This window comes from Epinephelus moara, chromosome 20, assembly GCF_006386435.1.
Source record: "Epinephelus moara isolate mb chromosome 20, YSFRI_EMoa_1.0, whole genome shotgun sequence".
In the NCBI taxonomy this organism is placed as follows: Eukaryota; Metazoa; Chordata; class Actinopteri; order Perciformes; family Serranidae; genus Epinephelus; species Epinephelus moara.
The window spans coordinates 30865778-30886487 of NC_065525.1; the positions used below are offsets into that span (position 1 = coordinate 30865778).

The 20710-nt window shown below is 41.8% G+C and overlaps 1 protein-coding gene across 1 annotated transcript; it reads right to left on the reverse strand.

Annotated features, from left to right (window-relative positions):
- Positions 1-1739: 1739 nt before the first annotated feature.
- LOC126408564 (sarcolemmal membrane-associated protein-like) lies at positions 1740-18678 on the reverse strand. The gene is made up of 6 exons (XM_050074189.1): positions 18334-18678; positions 15323-15440; positions 12024-12300; positions 11710-11841; positions 8906-9018; positions 1740-6081 (listed from the first exon to the last, which is right to left on the reverse strand). Exons 1-6 carry the CDS (start codon positions 18608-18610, stop codon positions 6069-6071), a joined length of 930 nt encoding a protein of 309 aa, XP_049930146.1. The 5' UTR covers positions 18611-18678; the 3' UTR covers positions 1740-6068.
- Between the last annotated feature and the right edge of the window lie 2032 nt (positions 18679-20710).

A 20710-nucleotide genomic window follows, 5' to 3' on the forward strand; every position in this document is an offset into this window, starting at 1 on the left:
CATAAAATTGTACTGTTACAAAACTTGATATATTATGGTTCAGCTTTCCTGTTTAATAAGTGGTGAAAAAACTTTACATCTTTTATTAAAGAAAAAGTAGCATATTATTATTAAAAGTACAATTATAAGGGCACTACCAGGAAATGTACTTTAAGAATCAAAAGTGCAACATGTCCTTTTAATTTTGATGCAGCCGTTGTTAAGGAAAGGAGGTGAGGTAAAGGAAGTGAGGTAAATGAGGAAAAGAGGTGTCAAAATAAAGAAAAGAGGAATCTTTACTACAGGGGTGTAAGAAAATATTGATACATTCAGGATTCAGGATTACCTCGCTAACTTCAAATCCTGCTTCGTAGTACAGGCCTCTAGAGTCCTCACACCAGAGGCCTCTCTCCTCTGCTGCTGGCACAGGAGTTTTTAAACACCTCCTCCATGCCAGATGCCATGCACCTCCTTAGGTAATGCTCACACCTGGGCAGGTCTACAATGGAGGGGAAGGGGACAACAGCACAGAACACATACAGCCGAAACACCCCCACCCTTAAAACAATGAATAAATGGGTTGTCACACTGTCACTCAATCACATGCAGGTACTGAGGCAGTTAAAGTTTAACACAGTACTGTTACAACAGCCCAAAGTTCAGTGATAAATACTGTTTATTCATAGAAAGGAAGTTAGGAAGTACAAACATTTTTACATTTTATTTCATTTGTATTTAACCCGGCAGTTTCACTGAGACGGACCTGAGAACAAGAAATATTCAGAGGAATAGAATCAACAATCAGCATTTATGATGTCATTAAAGAGAGAGCCCTGCTGCCAGTGCCCTGCAAAAATATACAAAATCAATGCCTATATGAGGGGTGTCTAAGGTTAAGTAGGTACTGCAGCCTGTACTGTAGTTACGAGATGTAAGGTAGTCTGGACGCTCTGACAGTATACATGAATAACATGAGATGACTACGTCTTCTTGACTGTATGAAGATCCATCCAAATCCATGTGTGTGAACTAATCCAAAACCCAAATCACAAGGGCACGCTGTTGACCTGGACACTGCCCACTTGAAATTACATCCTGAGAGACTGCCCATGGCTGCTCTCACTTTCAGCTTCCTGCCTTTTTTAATTAGCTTTTCCCTGTTAGTCTGTCAGGTGAATATATATTAAATATTTAAGAGGGGATTTGGGGCGAATTTGCTGGACAGATAGGCCTGAGGCCAAGGCCCACTTGATTAGGTTTCACTGGTGATCCAGATCTGACATTTACAGTAGACCATTAAAACACTTTTCATTCCTTTACCCACACAGAATCAGACAGAAACCTGATTCAAGATTTGTTGGGAATATTTACAGACTTGGGAAACTAATATAACTTCAGCCCGAGGCGACAGAACGTTGCTCAGTGAGGGCTAAGCTAACTGCACCCCATGACTAGCTCTGCACAGCCATGCTACTTTTAGCTGATTAGACGCACTTGAACTTAGCGAACTGCGAGTGGTGGAGTAATGAGTGTAGTTTATGGGACTCATCAACAACGTTGACACACCAGTTCCTGCCATCTGTAAGGAATCCGTGTCTGTGAGCTTATGTCACGTCTCTGGAGTGGCGGTTATTAATATCCATATACTACCCGTGTAATGTAATCCCAGCAGGGAGACGGCTCTCACTCAGGTAGTCTGCTAGTGATTTCATGAATGAGACTGACGGTGAGGCCACCTTCCAAGAAAAGAAAGCGCTCAGACATCATGTGGGGCGGGTATATTTATTTTCTCAAGTCATTTACAGTACAAAATAGACCTCCAGGTAACAAAATAGCCACAACTATATCGAAAACAACAATGCTGTCAATATGTAAAGCAACAAGCTGAGAACAACAGTGCAATAGAGAAGCTTGTGGAGCTGTGATGAAGTAAATATTCAGGAAATAATAAAAGATAATGATCTGAATGAGACGACATTCATGTGTACCATTGCAGTCAACAGGGATTTAATTTCTATTGCAACCAGATCAGATTTAAAACAGACATTTGCAGTCCAGTGGCACATCACGTCCCTCTATGTGTTTACAAATGCAGAAATAACATCAGTCAGACGTTGCTTATCAAGGTTCTGTTTAATGACAAATGTTTCAGAAAGAAGATTTGAATACATCTCTGAAAATTAATGAGTCATATTGCTCTATCTAGCAACTAAGGTCAAATGCAGTCTGAATGCATGCGATGACTACGCCAAAGAGGTACTGGGAATGATCAGCGATGCTAGCAGTTCCTTCTGAATAACGTCACCATAAATAAACATTTACACGGCATATAATTTGGCTATCAAATATACGATGCTCTTTCAAAATAGATAAACTTTCTACAAAGCTAGTACAAATGGATTTAAGAAATTTCTCTCCCATAGTACTTTGTGTCGGAGCTATTTACATGAAATACAAAGAATCAACATAACTTATATATTGTGCTTCTATGTGTTTTTCTAGCATGCTTTTCTTCACAAAAAAACGTCTCACAAATGTAAACAATAATCAGAGTCCTTCCACATATACAGACATTTTTTGTAATTAATACTTAAACTTTTTCTGACAGCTTCCTATTTACATGTTTTGGATCCATATCGATTTCACACAGCTAACTAACTTTGATCTTTCACTTAAGACTGATCAGTGGTTTAATCAAAGTGTGACCAGATGTCAAATGGTGTTTATCAGATCTGCAGTTTGTCATATGAAGAGTGTTGTCAGTAAACGCTGGCAGTCAACATTCTCACACTGCGTACCTGAAACAACCTGCGATCATCGTAAATCTAAAGATACACTAGCCGTTAAAATCCTGCAAGAGAGGAACAAACGTTTATTTCCCCACATTTAAATGTTAAAAAACAGACTAGACCTCAATTATCCTACAATTTGTTCCCAAAGTTGCTGAGCTACCTTCACAAGCACATAACACAACTACAGCAAACCATATTGTTAAGTGTAACAATGCAGCTGTGGGTGTTTAGATTTCAGATTTTCAAAGTGAGCTGTGGGCAGGTAGGATGAATCAGAAGTACCGTGCTGATTTTCCGGCATCTTGGTTAACTGATAATTAAAGAGGAAGGTGGGAGTCGTTTGATTTCAGAGTCAGACACAAGACGGATGAGAGGCAGGAGGAAGTGACAGAGCCTGGAGCAAAGCACAGAACCGAACGACACTGTGAAGAAGAGCTGGATCCACCCACGGGGGGGGGGGTTAAACATCAGCCTTATACACTGAGCTTAGATTGACAGGTGTTTAGTTAGTAATAGCATATCATTGGTGTTTACAATGGAAAGAACATCAATTTGATGTTCCAAAAGTTGTGTGGGGCAGAAATACAGTGGCAGGATAGTTGGTGATGGTACAATGATGTTAATTCATTTATTTTTATGGAATTTAATCCAGTTGTGCAGTATGTAGAATTTAATTGTAGCAGGGGAGAACAGGGACAAAAGCATCAGGGAGGCTGCTGCTACAAAGACCTTTTCTCTTGTAATACAAAAGTCAGGAACTAGTGCACAGGAAGTACACCCTGCTATTGAGTAAGCAGCCGAAAACCAGTCCAATCCAATCAGTTCTGGTAGAGTTACAGCATTAAAACTGATTTTTTACTCATTAAGTAAAAACTAAGGCAATTTTTATTTGTTGAAGACCGTAAATCTCTATGACCTGTTAGTCCTATCAATAACTGTCAGTGAAGGTTTATCATGCTAGCCTATCTTTGGTGCTAGCCAGGGTCAAGTTGACGGAGAAAGGTGAGGGATGAAAGTAACATGGCGTTACTGGTCGGTTTGTGTAGAGTGTCCTTGCTGTTAGGGGCCGTACAAATGCTGCGTCTTTAACCGCTTGGAACCAAAAGGTCGTGTGCTGGGCGCTACTTTTGTGCCTTTTTTGAGCCAGCTTTCAAGAGCGTGGCGGCAGGTTGCTCCTGAGGTTGATAAGCAACCTCAACGAGTACTGTATCATAGACTATTTACCTTGTGTAAATAGTGAGAGTGTGAGGGCGTATCGTCCGTGGGACAAATGAAAAGCTCTGGCAGCTCTGCACTTAATGATCAACTTTTCCGTATTTATCAGACTGATATTTATGGAAAAGGGGAAAGATATCGGTCAGCTGGGATTGGTTGGTCCTTTGCACATGTTCCAAAACTTGAACTGTTTATCTCGGGGTGCAGCCGTCGTGGCCTGAAAAATAGGCTGTTGGGAATGCGTGCGCACTGTTCTGGCATTGCTCTGGCATTTGAGTGCACCTGCCACGCGTCTACATTGAAAACAATGAATTTGAGAGCGCAGAAAACGCGGCATGTGTACAGCCCCTTTATCAGTACGTTTACATGACATTAGAGAAAACTGATTAATTGTGTTAGTCAGACCAAAATATTCCTTAATTTCCCCTCGGATCCCTGTTTTGATTAATAAATTACCTGTCTATCGATCTATCTTGTCATACTAAATCAAATTTCGATCTTGCAATTGGGAGTCGAATTACTCCTGCATGTATACACTTAATCGGACCCAAACTGGCCTAGGCGCTCTGCCCACAGTTTACACGCCCCCCCCGTAAACTGGTATTAACATGGTGAAATCTACATCCAGCGTGCATCTCATCTGTTTAAAATTAAAGCTTACAGCACACACAAAATGTGCAAAGCTATAGAATTGTCCTCCATAGTACCAGTTAGCGGCTAGCTTACCGTAACTAACGTTTTTTGATTGTTTGATCTGTGACCTAATTGGTCAACTGGAAAAAAGTCTGACACTAACAAGCTGAAAGGGGACATAACACCACGTACTATAGAGAAGTCGGACATACCTTCCTTGGTAAAAAAATCTATACCCCTCCCGTGCTTGTATACTGGGACTACTGGGATGAGAACAGTAGACCAATTAAATGGCCCAGTCAAGCTATAACCGTAGCTCGACATACCTGTGCATGCAAATGTACTAAATGAAAAAGCGATGAACACACATGATTTGGAGTTTTGAGTGCACATGATGGGTGAGGATGGTTTAAACATCTTATGCTGACCCACTGTTATTTATAAGAGAAAACAGTGATTATTCACTACGATAAATTCGACGCATTGGACAAATTTCATACTATGGCGACATTAATCATGATAAATTGGTTTGAGAGGAACACGGTCACTTGTTTGGAGGAGGAGGATTAGGTAATTGTTATGTGGTTGATTTACAGTTACAGTTTCTTTCGTTCTGGCAGAGAGGGGCAGAGTAGCAATGTGCAACATGAATTCTTGGTCTGATTGCGTCTGACTCATTCATCAAAGATGTAAAAAAAATGGATGGTACTGGTAGAGGACATGTTTGTTATTCACAATAAAATATGGTTAGGCTACTCTAAAAATGCATCTCTGTGCAAAGAGGGAAATACTAAAAGGTCATACTTTTGTCCCTTCTTTTCCCGAGGTCTAATCGAGGGGAAGCAACAAATAATTAAAAGTCAACTTACTAAGAAACAAATGCAAACTGCATTGCCTTCAGTGCATTAAATGTTCACACTCCATGTTGGTCATTATTTTCAGAGACAACTATGAACAATATTTAAACAAACAAATAAATAATGGTTAAATAAACTGAAAACTATTTGGTACACATTTAATCAAAACCTTCATTTTTATCACATTGTTAGCTAAACGAGAGAAAAATAATATTCACAGACACAGAGGAGGAGTGACACAACACTAGCATACATATAGTGGAGTGAGATCAGTCCTCATGTGGGCTCTCTGCAGGTCAACTCATCCTCATCCTCAATCTCAGATGAGACTGAGCGCGCCGCTCTCAGTGCATGAAGTACCTTCCTCATTAGCATACATTTTCCACTACACAGCTGTCAGCTCTATCACATTTAGAGAATTCCAGTTCGGTCTATAGACATGGCAGGAGAGAACGAGGGCTGGTCTGAAGCAGACGTCTGTCCCTGCGCGGTTGTTGCCCATCCAATCAACATCGGACGAGAGCTCTCAACAAGCTAGTCATCATTAGTAACACTGCTGTGGCTGCAGTGATAGTCAAAATGGAGTTCCAACCTACCTCACTCCCCTGAAGGAAGACAGGAAAACAGTGGCGTTAAGAGTCAGAAGAGGCTGTTCGGCAACCACAGATAAACCACACTGGGACTTTAAAGGAATTAATCACTTGTATTCACTTTCTTGCAAAGAGTGAGATTAGTAGACGTCTGTTTATTCACAGTGGAGCCAGGAGGCAGTTAGCATAAAAAACTGGAGCAACGGGAAACAGCTAGCCTAGCTCTGTCCAAAACTCAACAACACATGTACACGAAAAGAATTATATAAACAGCAGTTTGTGGTTTTACATGCTGTTACTATTTCTTGATGAACATTTTATCCATCCGCCCAGCTCTTAAATGTTGTTTCCGCTGGTTGTGGTGATGACAAAGGCTCAGAAAACAATGATTAGCGTAGCTACTTACAGCTCTTAGCTCCCCAACGACCACTAATTGTTTTGTTTTTGCATTTCTCTTTGTGTACAAATTAAACATACAATGTGTTGATTCAGATATGCTGGTAGGACTATTTTTGAATTTTGGACAGAGCCAGGCTAGCTGTATCCCCTGTTTCCAGTCATTATACAAAGCTAAGCTAACCATCTCTTGGCTGTAGCTTAAAGCACTAACATCCATCCATGGCATCCATCTTATCATTTAGGTCTCGGCAAGAAAGCAAATAAGCACATTTCCTAAAATGTTGAACTGTTTCTGTAAATGATGTATTCAGAGCCATTGAAGGAAAAAATTTGTTATAATTTGCCAAACTGCCCACCCGTCCCACGTCCACCTTCCATTAATGTTTAATATCATTATCTACCTTCATTTACTGGAGATTTTTCCAGGCAGTTTTGGCATTTCTTCAGTTTAGACTCCCCCATAGCAATCACCACCCTCAGTGAATCTTGGGCAGTCATTTATATTAAAGGGTTAGTTCACCCAAATAATATATTTTCTCACTCACTTGTGGTACACACAATGGAAAATAAAAGAAATTCACTAACAAATCTTTTAGCAAACAGTGTCCTGATTCAACACGTTCTCACTCCCACTTTATCAAATACTGACGCTTGGTCACTGGCCCAACACGTCAAACAGTGATGCCCTAGGTACCTCTCCAGTGTCAGTTTTGAACACTCAGGGACGGCGCGTTAATTTCCGCTCCTTACCAGGCCACCAGGAAGTGCAGCAGGCTTTGAAGCAAATTCTAGTAGTGGCCAAACAATGTAATTACATTGTCATGTAATATCCAGTGGAGCCAAAAGACATTTTCCTATTGACTTACATGGCAAAACAGACTTGTTTCACTATCTTTTACTACTCCATTCGGTCCAATAATATTTGTAAAGTTGAAAAAAGCGACACAATTGAATCATTTTATCCCCATTCAGTTTAACGGAGCAGTGGCTAGCTTGGCCCAGGGAAGTCTCTAGTGCGCCTGCTCTATGGGCCACACACTGCTGAAGCAGTGCTGATCATCTGGGTGGTTTTAAATGTGGCAGTTTAACTTTTTTGGCTTCATGCGCCACCGAGTAGTTTTCATAGAAATGAATGGTACCTCACATCCGGCGCTGTTTCCAGGGGTCTCATTTATAAAACAATGCATAGGATCCATAATAAAAATGTACATACGCAGGGCGTTGGTGGCTTAGTGGTAGAGCAGGCGCCCCATGTACAAGGCTGTTGCCGCAGTGGCCCGGGTTCGACTCCAGCATGTGGCCCTTTGCTGCATGTCACTCCCTCTCTCTCTCTCCCCCCTTCACACTTGTCTGTCCTATCCATTAAAGGCTGAAAATGCCCCCCAAAAAAATCTTTAAAAAAATAAATAAATAAATAAAAATGTATGTACGGACAAAAGCCAAAAATGGCGTGCGCCAATAATATTCAACAATTTCTACAATCATGCTTCCACCTCACCATCTGCTTTGCCAATTTCCTGTCCTCAAAATGTTTGTGTGTATGGGTCAAAGTTTCTCCCATCAAGTCTGTTTTTATAGATTACACCTTTTCCACGGGAAGTGGCGTACGCCTCTTTCAGGCCTCGTTTTGTACGAACGTAGTGTTTATAAATGAGGCCCCAGATCTCTTTACACATCCATGCTCTTTACATGCATTATGTCTTTTCAAAATAAACTTCTGTTTCACAAGAAATGCAAAGCTTCCGCTCGTTAAATGCACACAGAGCCGTTTCAAAATAAACTTAAAACAGAGAAACATGAAGAACGCAATCGCAAAAAACTCTTAAGGTTTACTTTCTTGGGTTTAAGCGACAAAATTACGTGGTTATTTTAAAGAAAAAATCAAGGTCTGGCTTAAAATAAGTACGTTTGTAACTGATGCACACTACGTATGTGTGTATATTAAAACAAATTGATTGACTTTTGGTTTCTCAAGGGACATGAACAGTGGTCTCCTGAGTGATAGTGTGGAGTGTGTTTGACCCACCCTATGCTGACCTTTTCACTCTTTATACAACATCAGTTGCCTGGAGCATCAAAAAATTTCGCCACTGGGTGCGTCTCATACTGTTGTTAAAAGCTGCCTTGGTGCGTTGGTATTTGACACCCAGGGCTATTGACCAAGCGTCAGTGTTTGATGGAGTGAGACCAGGTTGCCTGATTAGCACAGGTAATCCAAAGAATACATTTTTGTGTTTTGTGTATTGGGGTAAGACATTACTTTCACCAACGGTTTCCACATAACCTGGGCAAATAAACCCAAAACTATCTGCATAGCCAGATACTGTATGTAATAAACACTGTTTTTTATGTTACTTGGGTGAACTGACCCTTTTTTAATCACAGAGTTAAAAACCTTACGTAGCATTACGCATCAGATAGAGATAAGCTCCTCCCATACCTTGCCCTCTGGGACGCCAGCTCCGACAACCAGCACCAGATCACAGCCAATATTACAATCATTCCTATGAAGGGGATGGAGAGAACAGGGTGCTCAGACGGATGGATGAATATCTGAGGAGGGAATAAAAACAAACACAAGGACCATGGGGATGAAGGGAATGAATGAATGGATGGACTGAAGAATCAAAATAATAAAAACACAGATAAAAAAAGGTGTGACGACAGCACGAATGGATCACCACTGCGAATCACCAAATTAAAAACATGACATGGGCTATGGCTGTGATATAAAGGGGGGAGGGGGGTTGTGATGGAGTGATTTACATTTCCTGTTAAACAAAGAATGCATAACTGTAAGGTGACATACACATCAACTCAATGTGAGTATGTGTGAGCAGTCCTGTGTGGCATTTAGTGGCTGCGCGTGATGTGATGGTGACAAAGAAAGAAAGACAAACAGCATGAATGTTGCGTCTAGCATATGGTGGTACTTTTGTCTCTCTATCCTCATTTTATTGTTCATTTGTTTTTAAGTTTGGCTAAATTTGTCGTCGTACAGGCTGAGAGGTCATGGACATTCAGAGAACAAGGACAGCATCAGAGACAGGCACGGGTAGACAGTTTGACACAACGCAGAGACATCTCATCATGGCTGTTGCAGACAAAACACAGACTTCAGCCCTGTTTGTTTCTAACTATAAAAACTAAAGGACCATATTACAGTGCAGTACTTTACATTGCTTCCAACCAATTTTTTGTTTTGTTTTAAAGATTTCTGGATACATATTTTCTTTCCTTAGGCCTACACATAGCTTGGCATCCATTCCTTTTAAAACTGTGTAAAAATCAACTTGCAGAATATTGAGTCTGTCTTGGTGCAGTTGAAACCTCAGATTATCCTCAGGTTGGTGCATTCAGGGGTCACACTGTGCTGCACTCGCAAACTGTGTTGTCAAAAAGCCAAACCCAGAGGACGAACCATAGGCAAATATAAACATCACGAAAAGGGTGCTGGATTTGGCACTGTAGCTTCTCGCGCTAAGAAGGTTCAACTAGAGAGTTCTGGATGTTGGAGTTTCCTGTGAGCGCTTAAAACACAAATCCTGCTGGATTTATAAAACTATCCATGTTTTCAACACTTTGTATGCAACAATAAGTAGCTAACTGTTTAACTGTTTTAGACATGTGTCATTTCACTGCAAGTTGACTCTCACACCTTGTTAAAATGAACAGAAACCAGTCTTAAAGGGACAGTGCATCCCCACATCAACAAGACATTTTTCCTCTTACCTGTAGTGCTGTTTGTCAGTCTAGATTGTTTTGGTGTGAGTTGTCGAGAGTTAGAGATATGGGCCGTAGAGATGTCTGCCCTCTCTCGAATATGATGGAACTAGACAGCACTCAGCTTGTGGTGCTCAAAGCGCAAAAAAATTGATTTAAAAAGTCAACAGCAATGTCTCTTTCCAGAAATCATGACCCTGTTACTCAAGATAATCCTTGTTGTGAGCAGTTTCATACAGGAACTATTTTCTTTTTACCAAACTACACTCACTGTACCACAATGCAGGGAAGTGTGCATCATAGTGTGATATTGCTAGCTCAGCTATGCTTGCAAACGTTACAGCTCAGCCAAGGAAGACACCACAAGGGGCCACACACATGCTGCGTCTTTAACCGCCTGGAAAACAGGAGGTCGGGCGCTGGGTGCTACTTTTGTGCCAGCTTTCAAGAGCGCTGTGGCAGGTTGCGTCTGAGGTTGCCAAACAACCTCAACTAGCACAGTACCATAGCCCATTTACCTGAAATCCTGAGTGCAGAGCTGATCTTCTTCCAGGTGCTGTTTATGTGTGGGCGTCCATGAGACAGATGTAAAGCTCTGGTAGCTCTGCACTAACATGATCAACTTCTTCTCCATGTTGATCACAGACTGATATTTACAGAAGAAGGAAAAGATATCTGTTGGCTGTGACTGGTTGTTCCACGTCACATGACATGCAGTGCACGCTGCTGCATTCCAAAAGTTGGACTCAATTCCATTATATTAAAGAGAAGGCAGACATCTTTATAGCTGATATCTCCAACACTCTGCAACTCACACCAAAACAATCTGGACTGATAAAGAGCACTACAGGTTAAAAGGAAAACCATGTATTTTTGATCATGAGGTGAACTGTTGCTTTAATGTAGGAAAAGAGCATTTAAGATCTAAAGGTTCAAAGGTCCTTTCATTGTGTTTTCTCTATTGACTAATATCTGACGGCTACATAGGATTCACTGACAAAACAGGCATTCTCTGCTCGAAATGCCTTTTTGCAGGTTTTGTGTTTTGGTCCAACAACAGTATAAAAAGCATTACTGTCACAGAGAAGTTAGAAGACAGACACATAGTGGGGGCAGGAAAGGTTCCCCATCCCAAAGCACAAAATAGATACTGATATGCGCTGACAGGCCAGGTCAGTTCATATCAAAACATATACTGCTACAGTATGATACACACAGAAAAGTGGGCTCAACAGACACAGGATACAGCAGGTGTGATGTGAAACGTGTCAGGTGTTAGTCAACAGTGTGGGTGCAGAGAAAACGAGCTTCTTAATCATGTAGTGGCTGAAAATTCTCATAACTACTTCTAGAATATGTTGACATTCATCGGGAAACAACAACCTGCTCTACGGATGCTTTAGCAAAACTAACCACACAGTTTAAACATCCTAAAGATTCTCAATAATCGCATTAAAATAAGCTTCCCTACTTCTTTTACCAACTGTATAGTACTGTATTATTCATGTCTTTCCCTCTCACCTGAGCCCCCCCTGACAGCTTCTCCAGCTCTGCCTTGCAGCGCAGCAGCTCCTCCTCCAGCTCTGCTCTCTCCCTCTGACTGCTGTCATACAGTACCTGCAGCTCCTGCAGCTCCATCTTCAGCCCGTCACACTGGAGGACACAGAGGTCAAATTCTCAATCTCTCCTCACAGCAGCGGACTGACTGATTGCATTCACTGAAACCAATTTTAGGGTAATTGATTGACATCGATTGGCTGATTATGGCTGACCTGAATCTGTCCATGTTTTAATCATTTTATCATAAACTCCCAAGGCATTTCTTAGCGTCATACCTCTCTCTGAACCTGTGAGGCCTTCTCCTCTGCCTGTTTGAGCTGGTCCCTCAGGGAGAAGATCTCACCCATGCCTCCGTTCCAGCCGGTTGGGGTCATTGGCTTCCCATCGAATGAGATATTCTTCTGGATGGAGGCGTCCACCAGGCGACAGTTCCCAGACTGAGCCATGGTCATGTAGCTCTCTGTCATGACCTCATCTGAGCCGGTCTCCATCTCCTTCCCCTCTGTTCCCTCCCCTCCGTCCTCTTCTTTCAGTGACAGGTAGACACTGGAGCTGATGGGGAAGATTACATCACAGTTTCAGTTTCAGCTGAAAGAGATGAAAGTTTGAAAATGGGCTCCAAATGGGATGATCATTTCCACGATCAAAGGCTAAACATGATTGCTGTTATTTTATATGATGACCAGCATTTGTGTTGTCAAATATAGTATGTGGAGGTTTCATCATGGCGAACACAAACTCTGATCACTGTAGAGTACATGACTAACGGACAGCTACGTGACAGAGACAGCAAACTAGCTTGACGACATGGCCAAACACAAGTATGACGCTAAATGTATTACACTGTGGACCTTGAATTAATGACTAAGGACAAATCTGAACCTCAGGGCTGGACCAGTTGGGAACCACTGATTTAGACTAATTATAATGACTGCATTATTAAATTTGTGGGCTGAAGAATTGCTAATATACTTGGTCAATTGATTCCTAATTACTTTAAGGTCAGCTACTCGACGTCCCTCTGCTGACCAGTGGTGGAATGCAACTAAGTACATTTATTCAAGTACAAATTTGAGGTACTTTTACTTGAGTATTTCAATCTCATGCACTTTCTACTTCCACTCCCCTACACCTCAGAGGGAAATATTGTACGTTTACTCCACTACAATTATTTGATGACATTTGATTATTAAGTTTTGCACACAAACTCTATAAAAAACTTTCAAGTGCAGCCAAAAGTGTAAGTCAAATGATTCGTTAATAAATTGCAACTATTTTGATCATCTTTTAAGTCATTTTTAATGCAAAAACATTTAATGGTTTTTGGTCTTGGAGTCCTCTCTTGCCATATCTGGACTGGATGAGTGCATCTGGATGAGAACCACATCTGGATATACATATTAAGTGGATGTTTTCCCTTCATCCTTTATGGTTTTCTTGTTCCTGCTCTCGTCCATGATGGGCTGTGTCTGATAATCATACATGGATTAGATGTATTGCTATGTGCTTTTGTGTTATTAACCGACTGACTCTGTTGAATTTAGGTGTCAAGATCCCTCTTCCGTGTGTGTGTGTGTGTGTGTGTGTGTGTGTGTGTGTGTGTGTGTGTGTGTCTGCGGGTGTGTGTGTTTGTTTTTGTTGGGGTTTGTATGTTAAATTAGAAAAAATATATTTCATGGTTCCAGCTTTTCAAATATGAGGACTTGCCGCTTTTTGTTTTTACTAACTTTGAATTATTAAATTGATGTAAAATTGTCTCCATTTAGTACTTTTACTTTAGTACTTAAATATATTTCCCTGATTGTACCTACATACTTTTACTGAAGTAACACTGCAGGGACCTTTACTATTAAAATAGTAAATTCACAGTGTGGTGTTAGAACTTTCACTTAATGGACCTGTACTTGAATAGCGCCTTTCTTGTCTTCCGACCACACAAAGCGCTTTTGAGTCTCATTCACACACAGATTCATCCGCTGGTGGCCGAGGCTACCATACACTGCGACACCTGCTACTCAGTTTTTAACACACTCACACACTGATGGAGCAAATTGGGTTTCAGTATCTTACTCAAGGATACTTCGACATGCGGTCTGGAGGAGCTGGGGATCGAACCGCTGATCTTCAGATTAGTAGACAACTTGCTCTACCTCCTGAGCCACAGCCTTAAGTAATGGATCTGAATACTTCCACCACCACTGCTGCTGATGCGGCATTTACAGCATCACAAATATTTTGCCATTGCTCGATTGTTAAATGTCCTGTAACACCAGTACTGACACTAACATTTACATTGTAAAGGTTTATTTAAGAGTATGTTGATTTCACTGCTGCAGAAGTTCTTCTTCTTACAGCCTTTGTTTGGTGGCTTCCCTCCAATACTCTGGCACATGCTAGAGTCTTTGCACACGGCACAACACCTGCCCTTATGTAATGTTTAGGTAACTTATGATCAAGTGGGATTCATCATTCAGCACACCTGGGTGAGAGCGGATTTGGATAATAAAAACGTTTGGTGCATCTGACTTCTCTTATTTTTTCTTTTAATAGAATATTAAAAGAAAATACAAGAGAAATTTAAGAGAACGTTGCTGCATGAGGCCCACTATTCTTTTATTATTTGTGTTACTATTACAGACATTTGTGTAGCCAGCCTTGTAATGGAACTGCAGCTGAAGATTATTATAATTTTGAACTATTCAAATGATTATTCTTTTATTATCAGTTAATTGTTTAGTCTATAAATGTCAGAAAACAATATTAAAAGGGCCCACAACAATATAATTGCTTGTTTTGTCTGACCAACAGTCCAAAACCAAAACTTATTTCTTTTTTAATTAAATTCAAAAAGATGCAGAGAAAAGCAGCAAATTTAAGAAGCTGAACTGGAGAATGTTTGGCATTTTTGCTTAATAAATTAGTTGATTAATCATAATTTAAAATCCTGTCCTACTACAGGGTTCATTTAGGAGCTGCTCTGGCCATCATGCTTCTCAGCTCCGAAGCAGTCTACTGCAGAGAATCAGAACCTTATTCTTGATTTATAGTTATTACTTTGTGTTAGTTCTCCGTGTTGCACATATTGTTGTCTTTGTCTCTTCTAACTCTCCTTTATCCCTTTTCTTCTTCCTGTAAAGCACTTTGTAAATTCTGTTTTGAGAAGTGCTATAAATAAAGTTAGCTTTGTTTTTGAGGCATCACAGGATCTTCCTCAGCAGATGGAGTGTGCCCAGTTCCCCATCTGCTGAGGAAGATTGTGGGATGCGCTAAAAAAAATTCATAACAGCTACTAAATAGATCTTGTCGGGAGATTATTTTCCAGGTTGAGAATCAACTTTCAGTCTCAAAATGTTTGATTTATCTTCCTATCAATTAATTAACTAAAGGTTCCTGCACTTAAGTGTAATCCCTCGTATGATGTTACAGCTTCACTGCGGTGGTTAAACAGGTGGCCACTCTTTTTTAAATGAGACATGACGTGAGCGGCTGTGACGAGGGGTAGTATTCCTGAGGGTATCCCCTCCAGCTGATCCGGTAAGCACAGCTGATGAGTGAGCAGTCGTTGACCTCTCACCATGTCCTCTGTCTCTGCAGCAGCTGCAGCCTCTCAGAGAGACGTCTGTTGTCCTCCTTCAGGGTCTGACACTCCTCCCTCAGCATACGGCACTCCTCCTTCAGCAGGTCCACGTCACCTGACAGAGTGGGGAAGGTCAGAGATGAAGATGTTAAGAGGAGCTCATCTTTAATGTTACTGCTTGAAGCTGTAACATAATGACAACATGCGTAGAATATATTTAAGGACTAGTTTGACAATTTAGGAAATATGCTTATTTGCTTTCTTGCCGAAAGTGAGATGAGGAGCTTAATGTCACTCTCTTTGTCTGTTAAAAGTCCAGTGTTAGGCTTTAGGGGGAAATATTGGCAGAAATATTGTATAATATTCATAACCATGATTTCATTAGTTCATAATCACCTGAAAATAAGAATCGTTGCATTTGTATTGCCTTAGAATGAGCCAGTTATATCTAAATACGGAGCGGGTCCTCTTTCACAGAGCCTGTCTTGTTGTTCTACAGTAGCCCAGAATGGACAAACCAAACACTGACTTTTGTGTTTTTTGCATCAGATAGCATAGTTCTGTATGCGCTTGCCACACAGGGGAAGCCTCAGTTCTGCAGCCCCACTGCTAGATGCCACTAAATCCTACACACTGGCCCTTTAAATGTGAAGCTACCACCAGCAGCTGGTTAGCTTAGCTTAGCATAAAGACTTAAAACAGGGGGAAACAGCTAGCCTGCCTCCATCCAACAGGAACACAATGTACAATCTACAAGCACCTCTAAAGCTGACTTAAAAAAATATATCTTCTTTGTTTGATTAGTAGGAAAATGAATGCCATTTTACAGGGTTATGTGCTGGACTATTTTTTGGCTAGGACCCATTGCCAGGCAACCAGTAGAAACTCCAGATGGGTACTACTGGTCCTGCCCCAGGCCCCCAGGAACGCCGCTCAGCCTTGCTTTCAATTTTTTCCAGTGGCCCCTCATGGTATCTCAGAAAATAAAAGCATTTCCCACATAGACTGCCACCATAAAAGAGATGTATGTAAAACTGTTGACCGTACACCTCGAACTGCAGACAAGGTCAATAATGAATCTTTCTCTTTTTTTTTTAAAGATATTTTTATGGGTTTTGCCTTTAATTGATAGGGAAGTGAAGTGTGAAAGGGGGAGAGAGAGGGGGAATGACATGCAGCAAAGGGCCACAGGCAGGAGTCGAACCCCAGCCACTGCGGCAACAGCCTTGTACATGGGGCGCCTGCTCTACCACTGAGCCACCGACGCCCCTGATAATGAATCTTTCAATTATGAATTTTTGATCCATGGAGTTTTTATATTTGTAAAACTTTCCTTGAGCCGAGAAAAGGGTTTTAAAAATCTGTGATGCCGTCAGCCGACCAGGAACTCGCAGGCAAGGCCAGTAAGAGAAACACTACTGCATGTATTCAGTGGGCTACATACCGTGAGTAGTAAACACAGACACTGGTAAGTTTTTGGTGATTTTTTTTTAAAAAAAAACGAAAAACTTTTTGGTAAATGCACCAGGTAATCAATTCCATTCTGTCAACAAATCCATGGACTGTTTAAAAATAATCGAAGTAGCCGCCGTGACATCACCCACTGGTTTGTGGACTTGACTGGCATTTTGGCTGTTGGCATCTTGGATTTTTGGAGCCGAAAGAGCCTATCATTCAAAGCAGCCACACTTCTGCTGTACTTACTTCTGCTGTAACGTTGTGCATTTTAACTATGATGATTGTCTCATCATAGTGAGGAACTGCGGTTTTTGGCACTTCCACATTGGCTTCATTTTCAGACTCAGAGGTTGCTGTTTGGTTTTGCGAGGTCACAGTGACTGAGTGGATATTTGTACCAAAAAATTTTTTTTAAAGATTATTTTTTTTGGGCTTTTTTGTCTTTAATGGACAGGACAGAGTGAAGAGTGTGAGGTGGGGAGAGAGAGAGAGAGTGGGGGGACGGCATGCAGCAAAGGGTTGCAAGCCGGAGTCAAGCTCGCGACCACTGCTGCGAGGCATCACCTCTATACATGGGGCGCTGGCACTATCCACAGCTCGCGACCACTGCTGCGAGGCATCACCTCTATACATGGGGCGCTGGCACTATCCACTAAGCTACCAACGCCCCATTTGTGTGAAAATTTGAAAAATTCCCTTAGGTTGTCCTGGAGATACCGCATTCATGACAATGAGACGTACGAGGTCACAGTGACCTTGACTTTTGACATTTTACCACTAAAATGGTTGCCGCTTCGTCTAACCACATCACGAGAGCAAGAAAGCAGATAAGCCTGTTTGCTAAAATGTATTCTCTTCCTTCAGAATGGAGCCAAACTGTGAGTTAGATTGTCCCTGCATATAAAATACATTTTGTGTGAGGTTTTCCTGAAACAGCCCAACAATAAAATTACATGAACTCCCCTCCCTCAGTCCCACCCGAGGCTCAGCTGCAGAGCCCAGCGATGATATCATGTGTTAGAAGTGCGTGTCCCTCCCCCTCATGACTTCATGTTCCTGGTATCCTAAATGCACGCACACACACATCTGCACACACACACACCACTCCTCTTTCAATGCTCAGTGACCACATTTGTAATATTTATTAAATCTCAGAAATGATTTATGTGCTTGACTGCGGGATGCTAACATGATGTGAGCATGGAAGAAGAACATCCATAACATCATGCTTTGTTTTCACAGTATCAGCCACAAAGACGGAACATGGGCTATTTGTGAAAGTAGTAAGCTGGATAAATTCCATAGTGCACGCAGAGACAGTCCTCTCACCGATGGCTGTTTACACAAGGTGTGAAGATGAAGTGTAAAACAGAGACTTATTGTGTTTTAACTTTGATGTGCTGAAAGTAAAACAATATGGTGACGGAGGAGAAAGCATGTACGCGCACTACAAAACCACCTCCACCCTCTCACTTTCATCCTTCCTATCTTTGTGTTTTTCTTTTCTATTACCACACTGATCTCTCCTCTCCCTGCTCCTCGGCCCTCACCCTCTCTTCTCTCCACCTCCCTGCGCTGGCTCTTCATGCTGATCTCGGCTCTCAGCGTGGTGATCTCCAGCTCGTACTCCTGGGTCTCATCGCTGAGGCGCTGCAGCTCGGCCCGCCGGCGACACAGCTCCTCCTGCAGGGATGCGATGTCGTTCTCCCTCTCTGCCGCTGCCTCCTCTGCTGCCTGCTGGAGCAGGAGCACCTCCTCCTGGGCGACGCGCAGCTCCTCCTGGGCCTCCGCCAGCTCGCTCTCCTTCTCCTCCTCCAGGCTGTCCATCTCCTCCTGCACAGAACGCAGCTGGGCTGTGGGGAGAGGAGGAGGAGAATGTTTTCTGTAAGGGGGATGTGTGGGTGAGACTGCAGCATCAGTATGGGTGTATATAGATGTATATATGTGTGTGTGTGTGTGTGTATATGATCTTACCTGAGGTTTTGAAACAGTGGGCCTGCATGTGTTTGTGTGTGTGGGTGGTGTTCTCCTGCATGTGCATGTGACTGTGTGTGTGTGTGTGTGTGTGTGTGTGTGTGTGTGTGTGGGTACTGTTTGAAAGAACAGCTGATGTAACTGATGGTAACAGACCTTTTTCTCAGGGTCAGATTCAGATTATTAGCTTAGTGTTTTCAGGAAAGGAAAATCTTCTCTGTCTTCTCTGCAATGAGAGAATTAATGCCGATAATGGCGATTAAAGCAGCAATAAGCAGCTTAAAAAGTTAAGAAATAATTCTTGTACACATACAGATGCGTCATGAAATAGTTTGGCATTACCTCAACTGACTAAAAGTAAGTTACAGCTCTAAAAACACTGCTCTGCTCCTCCTTTTATATTTTTCTTTGTGTCTTTTGTGTAAGGATTGCTTCTGGGTTTCTCTCTATCTCAGGGCTGCCCAAAGTGTGGCTCATGGGCCAGAGTTGACCCGCCATAAGGTTCAGTTTGGCCCACCAGATTATAGAAATATATACATAGACGCATTGTGTCAGCCTTTTGCGGTGATACGTTAACAGTGCCGTCATATCAGAGAGTGTAAGTCTTGCCTGTAAACACATGCAAGCGTAAAGCCCTGTTGCAATGAGTCGTTTTTATATTAACTGGTATATGCTCTACGTGCAGTAGAAAAAAAGGATTGTGTGCCGGGCTTACATTAACTGAAGTACTTACCTGGTAGAATACCATTAATTATCATGAAGAATTGACCTTTTGTGAAGCCCTGCCCCTTTGTGAAGGTTCGACAAGCTGTCGGAGTAAGCATGAAACCCACACTATAACTAACTATCAATTAGTTACAATTTTTTTGGAAAAATGAAACAGTGATTCCAGAGAGAAGCAGACAGAGGGGTCTGCAGTCTGTGTTTGAAGGATATATCCAGGATGTCAAACTGACTCAGCAGCAACAACAGGTTAAAAAGACAAAGATAGTTAGAAGCTAAAGTCGAACTATAGGCTACAGATCACAGTGTAAAAATGAACCACCACATCACTGCTGATCGCCACACAAGACAATGAATAGAAAGGGAAACTTTGCTGATACTGAACCAGCTGTGTGGCATCGCAGCGTGTGCAGATGAACCGTGTTTGGCTTCGCCCTTGTGCCCCCTTTGACTCTGCAGCCAGACGGGCAGGGATCTCCAGTGGAAGTCAAATAATGTTCATCTGCGCACAATGCAATGACACACAGCTGGTTGAATATCAGCAAAGTTTCCCTGCTTCCCTTCACTGGTTCCTGTACAGCAGGGTCGGTCTTATGAAGTCGTATAATCATTAAAAAGCAAAAGCAGCATGTGTATACATTCAGTAGGCTATATCTTCAGTAGCTAGCTAGCTAACCCTACACTTGATTGATTTTGGTTTTGGAACAGGGAAGAAACGTATGTCTTTTTCCAACCTCTCCAGGTAACGAGTATCATTAATACACGACGTGGCCCAGGCACAACATTTAGCTCCAAATCCACAACACCAGCCTGAAAATGAAGGAAATCTGAGACGATTGCATTAGTGTCAATGGAGCACAGCTGTGTTGTTGTCGGACCCTGGTCTGAGCCGGCCCGATGCTACGTTATGATTGGCCAGTCTGCGTCCCGGGGCGGGAACAAGTGAAGGGTCAATTCCAGAAACTCACATTCGTCAACCATGAATTCAGCTTATTTTTTATGCTTAAATACTTATGGAGACATCTCTGTATAATGTAACTTAATGGGGAAGTAACGTTAAACAATTTTTCAACTTGCTAGCGTGCTGGCTATATGTTTTGTCTTTATAATATAATAATAATCTTAATATGCAGGATCCCTAATTATCAATTATATTTCATAATCTGAGCACAGCAGACAGAGAGACACTTTGGGAAGACAGTTTGGAGCGAGTGAGGAAAGAAAAAAATT

Coding starts and splice junctions, on each gene's coding strand:
- LOC126408564 (XM_050074189.1), bottom strand. CDS start 18,610: ATGGACAGCCTGGAGGAGGAGAAGGAGAGCGAGCTGGCGGAGGCCCAG. Junction 15,441..18,333: donor GGAGGTGGAGAGAAGAGAGG/GTGAGGGCCGAG, acceptor CCACTCTGTCAG/GTGACGTGGACCTGCTGAAG. Junction 9,019..11,709: donor AGCTGTCAGGGGGGGCTCAG/GTGAGAGGGAAA, acceptor TTCCCTCCTCAG/ATATTCATCCATCCGTCTGA.